Below are 11,233 nucleotides of genomic sequence, written 5' to 3'. Positions count from 1 at the left end.
CAACAACCTGTTTACACAAACCACCTTCGAGTCGTCAACCTAATCCATATTGTTGACACAACAACATAACTTAATGCCATGTTTGGAATTGCCAAGACAATGGTTTTGGAAGAAAATATTCTAATAAAAGAATCAAGAAACAATCACACTGAACAAAAAGAAGGCACTTTTTCAAAAGTGAGGGTCATTCATTATGGTCGTAGAATTGAAAGATTGATAAGCTCAATTAAGTGTAAGAAAAAGAAAAAAGAGAAAATTTGAATCTTGCTTGTCTCTATTATCTAGTAAACCAAACAGAGCATTGATTTATATACATATGTATAAGAAAAATAGTTATTTTTTAGTTGCAAGAATATGATGGCATGAATCCATATACATATACACACACATATGTATAGAGAGAGAAAGAGAACCTTCAATCGGAATGGCTATGAGAATAAGGAACAATACAGTAAACCCATATTGGAAAGAAGCATGTGTTATCTAGCAGGAGGGGCAAAAATGTAACTTAATAATACCATATCCCTTCTAAATTTTTCCTTTAAACCAACCCAAGGTTATATGGGTAAATTCATATTGATGCACTAAGGTCAAATGGTCAACTAGGACCTTCTTGTTATATGGCGTCTACTATCATATTACCGCACGAGATGAAAACTTGGAGGGTATTTTCGGTAATTTGCCCTTTTTTTTTGGATAATTTGACTGACACCCCCTGAGATTTGGCCAAATATCAGTCTCAAATATCTTTCGAAAATAATTATCACTCACATTATAAACGTTTGTTCCGTTTTTCACTCACACCCCAAAAGTTAGTTGACAGGTTAGACCACTTTTTACATGTAAAAAGACATTTTTACTCTTTGACTTTGGTTTGACCCACTAAATTGTTTCTTTAATGATTAAAATTACATGTTTACCCTCATTTGACTTTAGTTTGACTATTCAAATGATATGTTTACCCTTCCTTTTCCATATACAAGAATAAAGGTGATCAACATCATACAGTTTGGTATTGAGGGCTATTATACGCCGTACAATTGTTCGGTTCTATATTTTTTTAAGGAAATTAATGAAATTTAAAAAGAGAAAGAGAAAAATAAGAAAAATTTTAAAAACTAAAATAAGAAAAATCACCCATTCATATATATTTTTAAAGAAATTAATGAAATTTTAAGTAAGAAAATTTTATTTTTTTAAGGAAATTAATGAAATTTAAAAAGAGAGAAAAAAAATAAGAAAAAATTTACAAGTATCTATTAATGAGGCCTGGAATCATTCAATAGCAAATATATACGGGCATTGATGCTCCCCCATGAACTAATTGAACCAATTCACTCGGTGCAAGCTTCATCTCTATACCCAGTTGAGGACCAAACACCAAAAATATAGATAGCTTCACAGATCGAGTGAACAGCGATCTAACGGGGTTTTAGTGACCATGAAAGCCCTGCAAAGGTACCGTGCTTTAGCTACCATGAATTTTTGCGAAGGTACAGAGATGAGAGAACGATGGTTGATGGTGATAATCTTGGCTTGGAGAGGGCTTGGAGAGGTCGTTTCTTATGTCGGATGGGTAATGGTGGTTGGTACATGTAATGATAAAGGGTATATTGGTCATTTACATAATATGAAATTTAAGAATAAATGAGATTAAAAAAATTAAGGGAAATTGAACGTAAGTGATAATTATTTTTTTTAGAGATGTTTGAGACTAATATTTGACCAAATCTCATGGGATGTCACTAAAATTAACTTTTTAAAACAATGCATGATAAGATGATCTCGGGGATCACTTATCCATCGGCTCACATTTAACTGTAATATTTATGATCAGGAATGAGTGTATACTCTGAAAACAAAAAAAGTACGAACAGTGACCGTAGCTTGGACTGGCAGGTGACGAACTTCGCCCGCGTTGGCCGTGTGTGTATATATTATATCTATATATTATACACATATAATATACATTTATTTATGTTCTCGATTCATAGATTTATATCCCTACATAAAAAACAATTTAGACTCTTTGAACGTTAGACCTCAATTCTTATAAAATCAAGATTGGAATTTAGGGGTTTGATTTTCCAATTTCTTTTCCCACTTCTGATAAACCCTTCATTAATTTGTTCTCTATTCATACAATTTTGGGATTCAGATGAAAAACCCACTTTTGGGTTATCGAATCATAGATTTATTTCGGTCATGTATAGTGATAATTTGATTGGATTTATTCTCGCTGTTGCTTCAAGCGCCTTCATTGGTTCGAGCTTCATTATCAAGAAGAAGGGTCTCCAGAAAGCAAGCGCATCAGGCACTCGTGCTAGTAAGTTTGTAGTTCAGGGTTCAATTTTGTGATTTTTAGCCTACCCTTTGTGTTTCTGCCTCAGATTTTGCTAATTTTGTGGAAAGTTGCTTGTACACTTCATTGGGTTTTCTTGCCACTACTGAATTTATTAGTTTAACAGTTAAGAATGAAGTTTTTTTGCGTTATTTCGTTGAATGTTTATGGAGATTATAGAGATAATAAAAATGGTATGTAGCCTGCAAAATTGGGAGAATAACTTGGTTTTATAGGAATGTGAGCAGGGTATTTTCTATTTCAGTAGGAGCTTGTGGATAGATTATTTATTAGCTTAGCTAAGGAACTTTGGGAAGTTGATTAGTAAATCTTGATTAGGAAATAGTAAACAATGGGGTATATATACACTAATACCTTTGATTTGTTGATACATGAAGTGTCATCTTTAGGATTAGTATATGGAATATGGCAAAGTTGGTAACTTAACTGTCCCCTAAAAGTATGAGTGTGGCTTGGCTTTCTTATAATGATTAGTTTAGGTTACACGAGTAGTATTGATCGGCTATACAAACGTTTAGATTTTTTGAGCATTAATTTCTTCAAACTTCTGAAAATGTTTGATAGGCCAGAATGTTTGAGAGAAGTTTGGTTGATTAAATGATAAATTCATCAAAGAAGCTGATTTGTAGACAGCTGATGTACCAAAAGTTAACCATCATATGGGGGTCCCTGACAGTACTTTTAATTAACATGGAAATTTTCTACAGAAAAGTTAGCAACAGGTCTATTCATTTGACTTTTCTTTAATGCACTGTTTGGTTCATCAAATGAAGGTTCAGGAGGATACGGATATCTGCTACAGCCACTTTGGTGGGTTGGCATGATCACTAGTAAGTCTTGCATTGCCCAAATTTTTAGCATTGTGTTGTAGCTGTTGATTTTATATGAGGTTGATGAAATGTAACTTGGGAACTTGTTTCTTTTTGTCAAAATTTGGCAGTGATTGTTGGAGAGCTTGCCAATTTCATAGCCTACATTTATGCTCCTGCTGTGCTTGTAACGCCGCTTGGAGCATTGAGTATAATTGTCAGGTAAATGTGGATTATATGTGATTTTGATCAGCTGTTTTCTCAGTATTAATGTGTTTCAGGTAAAATATTTTGTGATTTTTTTTTTTTTTTTTTTTTTTTTTGTGTTTGTTTCATTATCAGTGCTGTTCTAGCGCACTTCTTATTGAAGGAAAAATTACAGAAAATGGGGATACTGGGGTGTGTTTTATGTGTTGTGGGGTCTACCATAATTGTGCTTCACGCACCTAGCGAACATAGTATAAGTTCAGTGGAAGAAATCTGGGATTTAGCAACACAACCAGGTAAACAGAATATACCTTAATCGCTGTCTCTGATCATTATTTCTATTTCATTTCTTTATGTCAAATGATATTCTAGATTCTTTGTGTTGATAATCTTAATTTTGTTGCTTCAGCTTTCCTTCTGTACACAGCCTCAGCAATAGCAGTAGTATTGGTACTGGTGTTGTATTGTGAACCACGGTATGGGCAGACAAACATAATGGTTTATATCAGCATATGTTCCATATTTGGTTCTTTGACGGTTAGTGGTCCTGTATCCTTCAGCATTCAACCTTTCTTTTTTCCCCCACCCCTTCTTTTTTGGGTATATGGGACAACCATGGCTCTTACTCTAAGTTAATGTCAGTGTTACGGGATCATCGTAACTACAGTAAGCAAAGGGCCATGCCTTAAGAGAGAAAAAAGCCCAGTTTCTAATTAAGACTGAAATTTGCTTTGCAATTGGATTTTATATTGTCTTCTTTATAGGCATAGTGAATTCTGCTAGTATGATGCATGTCAGAGTCCCTTTGTCCCCAAATATGTTGTGTTATATCTTGTATCTATTGAGATTAATTTTCTAAAAGTCACATGGGTTTTAATTTTTTTTTTACATATGCTTGTTCTCGGTTGTTACTGGAAAATAAGAGACCATCCTTCTTTTGTTGATTTAAAAGCTTCCTCAATATGTATCATTAAAGTAAACGCAGCAAATACAATCACAATAAAGATATTTTACTACCAAAGGGAGGCTTGAATTTTTTTAAAGAGATGTTTTGGTGCTTCTTTGCAGGTTATGAGTATCAAAGCAATAGGCACTGCCATCAAACTCACACTTGAGGGTTCAAGCCAGATTGCCCACTTCCAAACATGGGTTTTTGCAATGGTTTCACTTACGTGTATAATCATTCAGTTGAATTACTTAAACAAGGTCATTTTTCTTCTTCTTCCTCTTCTTCACCCCCTCTCCCCAGAAAAAAATGGCAAATTAAGAGGTTCAACTAAGAATAGCGTTCAAATGCTTGCAGAAGTACCTTCTTTACAATTTTAAGACTTCCAACTCGTAGTATAAGTTTCATGAGTCTAGCACAAAGGATTTTCTGAAGAAAAAAAGACAATTTTAACATCTACAAGTTAGGCAACAATACTCCAAAGTTGGTTTACACTGTAGTTGCATGCAAACTAATTGTAGGAAAATAGACTGTATTGCCACTAATTCACATGATCATAATATAATGATATAGCAATATGAAATTATTCAATGTTTTAGTGAGTGTTTTAAAAATCACTAATCATCTATGGTTGCTTGGTTCAGTGCTGTTTGATGATCAATTGTAAGAAATCACTTCGAGTTGAATATTATAAAAGGACTGCTCTCTTGCACCCTCCATATCTATTGTGTTAATTATTCAACCTAGGGGTGCAACATGGGTGGTCAACCATACAGATTTTCCACATGTTGGGGCAGCATTTAAAAAAAAAAATTAGGTTGGATAGTTGAGAAATGTCAAATAAAAATTTAATTTATGCAATTTCTTTTCTTTTTCACTTCCTCACATCATCCTCATTCCTAAGCCTTCATTCCTCCATCATCATCTTAAGCTTCTTGTTAAGGCTTTTGGTGCTTCTGATAGGTACCCAGTCTCTGTTTATCCATCTCTTTATCTCAAGCTTTTAGCACTATATACAAATTGGTTATGTACTTGTAACAACAAAATGTATCTGTTAACTTATAATTTCTGGATCTCTCCCTTTTGCCTTGTCAAGAAATCTGCTAGATTCATCTGAAAAGTAATCTGTATTGATTTTTTATGCACGATATTCTACTCATATTTATTTATTTTTACCTGGTAATTGTGTTATTATCTCTCCTTCACCCTTGAAAAGTTCAGATGATTATTGCATTCTGCTGGAGACAAGTCTCGTGCAGAATGATTCCATACCGCTATGTTTAGTTGCTTTTCGAAGTGCCATGTTCTGCATTTACTTTATATTTCTTTCTGAAAATTAATGATATATGATGAAAAGCCCTTCTATAATTTGATGTGAGCATGCTAATATACCTAATTCCTAGCCATTATTTTGTCTTGGGGTATGAATCATTGAATCCACAGCAATACTGAAAACATATGTGGGCAATAGTTGAAGATGAGATGTTCGAAAAGGCATTGATGGAGGAGGCGTTAGGAAGTGTGATGTTTTGTGTACATATATAAACTCCCTTCTTTTATCTGCATTTTTTTGGTTTTTTGACTTTTAGCTCTGCTCTGATTTAGACAATGTGTTTAGAGACTGACTTTGGTTTTTCTCTAGGCTTTGGACACTTTTAATACAGCAGTTGTTTCTCCAATCTATTATGCCTTGTTCACATCACTCACAATTTTCGCAAGTGCAATAATGTTTAAGGTATTTTGAAGATATATTTATTGTAATGCTTTTGCCTTAACTTATATCAAACTGTAATGTGAACTTCTGCTATTTTAGGATTGGGCCGGTCAGAGTGCTAGCAGTCTTGTTTCAGTGCTTTGTGGATTCATAACTGTGCTTTCAGGTACTATGGTTTTGCATAGTACGAGAGAGCCAGATCCACCTCCTATAACAGGTATGTAGATGCAAGTACAGGCATATTAATGTATACATTGCATATTGGTGAACTAAAGGATTAATGTGCTTGGCATGTGTTAGCTTTGATGCTTTTGAGAAGTGATCGCTCCTATGTTTTTTGATTGTTATAAGTGCTATATTTAGTTTTTCCCTAGTGCTGCCAAATTTATGCCAAAGAGTAGTTGTCGATGTTATCTATAATAGTTGATCTTTTATGTGCTTTGCGGTATCAGCAAGGTATTTCCCTTCTCTTTCAAATATCTATACCAATCTGGTCTCCCAATGATTTTGTTGGTTTAGGATAGCAGCTTATCACAAATAATTTTTAATATGCATTTCAAGATATGTAATATGGTTTATGTTATTCATAGTAGCTTCATTGTTGGTATATGAAGAGCTACGACATGTTTGACACTTTTCTTTGTAAAACTTGACATGTTGGACAGTTTTGGCTATTGAAGAACCTCAGTTAACACATAATTTTTAATATGCATTTCAAGATATGATGGTGCTTGTTTAAAGATTTGAGATACAGTTCATTTCACAAAATGTGCAGAAGCCTAAGTGAATGAAGTTTTTGTCATGGTGCCTATTCTTTGAATTTCTTCTCCCCCCCATCACCTCCCAACCCCCATCCACCCACCCACCCACCCACCACACACACACACACACACACACACACAGCTTATGTGTTAACTGAGGTTCGTCAATGCTGTTTGGAACTTTAAAAGATAATTGCATGTCATAATAAGAAAATTCAACAGGAGTTAGAGGACAAACAAATAGCTTGGCCCCTATGTTTAGAATTTTGAGGAGCTACTGCATTTAACACCTCGTGCCTCTTTTGGATGCATCTCTCATTCTCTGTCCATAAGCTATAGGCAAAGGGAAAATTAATAAATATATTTGGTAAAGCCTTATTCCTATGTCCCTTACTCCCGAGTCCCTATTTCTTGGGCTTAGCTAGGAGTGCACATTTTAACAGTACAACCACCAACACGATCCGATTTTTGTGGTTCAGGTCTGGTTTGTATGAGTGTCGGTCCACTTCCACTTCCCAGAACAGAGGAACAATAGAGACCGTTTGGTTTCACGCATTCGGGTTACGAAAAACCAAGCTTAACTGAACCAAACCGGCATTATTATATATACACCTTATGTATACACACAGGTATACCTTTCAAACCTTGCCCTAAATACCCAGTAAACCTAAAGCCCCCTTGAGCAATTTAGCTGACCACCCACCACCTCCTCCTCGCCAGTCACCATCTCTCACCTCATCCACCATTGTGAATCTCCATCTGGTACCATGGCTGCTTCCTTCTTCAAACTTTTTCCAGCGAGTTCCTCTATTTTGTATTAGCTGACCACACAGGCCCACAAACATGAACTGTTCATCACACACATACAAACACATTCTCTCTCTAGATCTGTTGTCTCATCACACACATGCACATGTAAAAACACAAGCATAGACTCATTTTTTAAACCCCCTGTGAAGGCTTTCGTATGTATTTATATAATCAAATGATACTTGAATTTTGAATTTTAAGATAAATGTTTCAGCAATTTTGATTGAGTTTTTTCAAGATTGAAATTTATGGGATTTATTCTGAAGGATTAGTGTGCGAATTTTGGGATGGGTTTGCAGGCCTTGCTAAAAATTGGGTTTTAGGAGTTGCATTTTGCTTGAAAATTAGTTGAAAATTAAGATAATGTAGGGTTTGTTGGTGAAATAATTAATAATATATTGTTCTATTTTCTAATTATGAATATTTGAATATTTTGAATATTTTAGATGATATCAATCTGGGCTCTTTGTCTTTGACCTTTTTAACCTAAAACCACTTTACTTTTTATAATTATTTCATTTTAACATTATTTTTTTGAGTAGGTTATTTCATATTATCCTTAGTGCTACTTTTAAAAATCTTGTACTACATTACATTGACATAACTTGGTTTTGGTTCGTTGAATGATTGATGGACAATCAGCAACCAGTGTATAAGAATAGCTTGGTCATTTACCGCTTATCAAGTTGACCAGGCAAGCAGTCTATGACCTATCACTGACCGAGCCAATCTCCTGTAGAATTACTTCATGTATTATATAGACAATAGCATAACATTGGCCATTATCTATTTGATCCTGCCCACATTGAGAGAAAGGAAAGACCAAGACCTAACTTTTGACATCTTTATCACAAAGTGATGACTTCTTTCGGACTTAAACAAGTGCCCACACTTTCTACCCTGGACTTCTATCACTGGACCATGTAATAGTCTACTTTCCAACCATATTACGATCATAATAAAATTCCACTTACCGAATGACTCTAGAAAGACATAAAGGAATAATTGTACTGGGGTCATGGTTTTAATAAATGAAAAAAATAATGGATTTATTGTTTGTTAAGTAGAATTGTTTGCTGGAACATTCAAGTTTAGTGCTTTTGTTGGTGCCTTACCAATGACCTTGTGAGGTATTCTTTTTCTTCGTCGCCTTGGGATGTACCAATTTAGTGGAGCCTTCTGGATGTAGACATAGGATTGAAATAGAATAGAATGACTATCGGAATTGGATTAATGGAATCTTTGGGAGGTTGTGATGGGAGAAAGTTAAGGCAAACATAAAGGGGAGGAGCAGAGACAAGGCAACATCTAGAGATAAAATGGGTGAGTACTTTCCTATTGCCCCTTTTATTTTCTTATCTACACTAGAAGAATTAAGAATGATCAGTGTTTATATACGTAATTGTACAAACCATTTAGCTAGGATTTCAACCGGCAAATGTGTTCAAAGCGCACACTCCAGTCCCCTTGGTAACCTGGTCAAGACGCAACCTGCAACACTGATTATTTAAGTTGTAGGACACAATTTGAGTGAGTGAATTCACACCCAGATTACAGGCTTACTACCTCTGTCTTGTTGGACTTGTTTCTCGATTCCCTGACCACAGGTCAAGGTTTTAAGGCTATTAGAGAGACGAAAGAAATCAGACACAGGTTAAGAAACCCAAGTATTTCACTTATCAAAAAAAGAAAATAGAAACCCAAGTATTTCAAATTGGATTATGACGCAACACCCTTACATTATGGCTACGAGGAATACAACACGATATCAAGAGACGAGAATCATGGTATAATTGCTCGGATCACAATGCGCCATAAAGGGGGTATATTGCAATCATGGAATCACGATGCTATGTCAAGAATTATATTTTTATCGCTGGAGTCATAACGCATGGCAGCTGTACATTGCGATTTGCAGGAACATAATGCAATGTCGAGAATTACATAGCAACCGGGGTTACAGTGCACCACAGTTGAGGTACATCACGATGGTGCAATTACAATGCAAAGCTAAGGATCATACTATAATCGCACACCAAGCTCAAGTCCCCACTTATGAGTCACCAGTTCACTATTGATAGGCACCCAACTATACCCTATTGAAATGGATTAGAGAATTCTTATGATAAAAAATCATAGTTGAAACATAATCATTATATAGACGAGTGGCTCGGTCATTGACTTAAATATATATATAAAAAAAAATAGTCGCTTGGTCATTGCTGCTGATCAACAATATGTCAAAAGGACCCCTAGACAGATAAAGAGGTAGCCCAGAACTTATGGGTTTTCTATCCTTTTTTTACATGTGTAAGAGTTGAACAATAGTTTTTCGTATATCAGAGAGTTGAAAGATGAATATTAATGGTGAGTGTTTACTGCCTCCAACTTAGGCAAGTTTGTTATTTGCTCACAAAGATTGTTACTCCTATTGAGCAGTTATTATATAACACTCATTATTTAAAATCCAGATTCTCACCTGCAGAGATGCAATATCCATTCATTGTTTGTTATGGTGGCTAAGCAACGGTCTATTTTGTGTCTGCTTTTTCGTTGCATTGCCTGGACAAAAAATTGTTAGAATTTAGTCCTGCAAGACTCTAAAAGCTTATAGCTCACAAATCTGAGTTTATTTGATGCAGAATATATGCCACTTTCTCCTCAGATATCCTGGCATATCCATGCAAATGGTGAAATATGGAAACGCAAAGACAATGATGAATTGCATTCTGAATTTGTTGGAGTAATTAGGCAAGACCATTTCAGGTAACGCAAAAGATAGCCGGGGGGATATCCATTCATATCTCTCAGCACAATGCCCTGCAAACTGGTGTCATTGACATAGACAGACTTGCATCTTAACAGTGATACTGACAATGCCAATTTTCGGTCTGCGGCTTTCTAGTCCAACTTTACAGCTTGAGCGTCAGCAGTTGATTGTGCATGGAAGATTTTTTCATGGTAATTTTTGTTTAGGTTGGGATTGAAATATTTTTGCAGTGTTTTCTTCTGGCTTTGCTTGTAGCTTGTTGTATAATTATTTGACCAATTTATTCTTTGTTTTGTATTATTTCTTACCATAGGTCCATATCTTTTATTTGTAAAAATCAGTCTACATATGGGGACTGTAACAATTGTCACCCTTTTGTGCCAATGAGGAGTAAAAATTTTCTTGTTTGTAGCAGCACTTATGATGTTTCCATGACTTTCCATATCTATGATGCATATATTTTGCAAAATGAGTAGCAACCAATGGCAGTCTTTGGGATTATGTTGTGAATCCAGGTAGCTATAATAGGCCCCTTGGTGAAGGTGAAGGTGAAGGTGAATGTGAAGAGTGTGGGAATATTTTAGCATTAAATTCCGGCCGACAACACCATCCGAAGAGCATACTTGTCTCACCTCAAACGCATAAAAACCGTTTGGCCGGCTGGTGTAAAAAGGAATGTAAAAAGGCTCTAAGGACTATAGGTAGACGGGGATGATAGAAACGTCGGAACAATAATAGCAGCGTTCAATAAATAATGCTACCAAGAAGGGCTTCATCAAAAGTTGCAGCTTGATCAGCAGCTACTAAATGAACAAATAAAAAAAATGCTCACATTGGCATGTGCAAAGTTCACA

The 11,233-nt window shown here is 35.4% G+C and overlaps 1 protein-coding gene across 2 annotated transcripts; it reads left to right on the top strand.

The window, feature by feature from the left end:
• The first annotated feature begins 1,890 nt into the window (after positions 1 to 1,890).
• LOC132274597 (probable magnesium transporter NIPA6) lies at positions 1,891 to 10,796 on the top strand. Of its 2 annotated transcripts, XM_059775914.1 has the most exons (9): positions 1,894 to 2,326; positions 3,136 to 3,192; positions 3,303 to 3,393; positions 3,514 to 3,674; positions 3,788 to 3,915; positions 4,447 to 4,584; positions 5,967 to 6,059; positions 6,138 to 6,255; positions 10,252 to 10,796. In XM_059775914.1, the coding sequence occupies exons 1-9, from the start codon at positions 2,206 to 2,208 to the stop codon at positions 10,377 to 10,379; spliced, it is 1,035 nt and encodes a 344-aa protein (XP_059631897.1). In that variant the 5' UTR covers positions 1,894 to 2,205; the 3' UTR covers positions 10,380 to 10,796. The 2 variants fall into 2 exon arrangements, with proteins under 2 accessions (XP_059631898.1, XP_059631897.1); XM_059775915.1 differs by lacking the exon at positions 5,967 to 6,059 and having other exon boundaries at positions 1,891 to 2,326.
• The last annotated feature ends 437 nt before the right edge of the window (positions 10,797 to 11,233 follow it).

This window comes from Cornus florida, unplaced genomic scaffold, assembly GCF_030987335.1.
Source record: "Cornus florida cultivar Cherokee Brave unplaced genomic scaffold, ASM3098733v1 CherokeeBrave_3.0.0_Hap2_Chr09, whole genome shotgun sequence".
Classification (NCBI taxonomy): domain Eukaryota; kingdom Viridiplantae; phylum Streptophyta; class Magnoliopsida; order Cornales; family Cornaceae; genus Cornus; species Cornus florida.
This window is presented reverse-complemented; position numbering and strand designations above follow the sequence as displayed.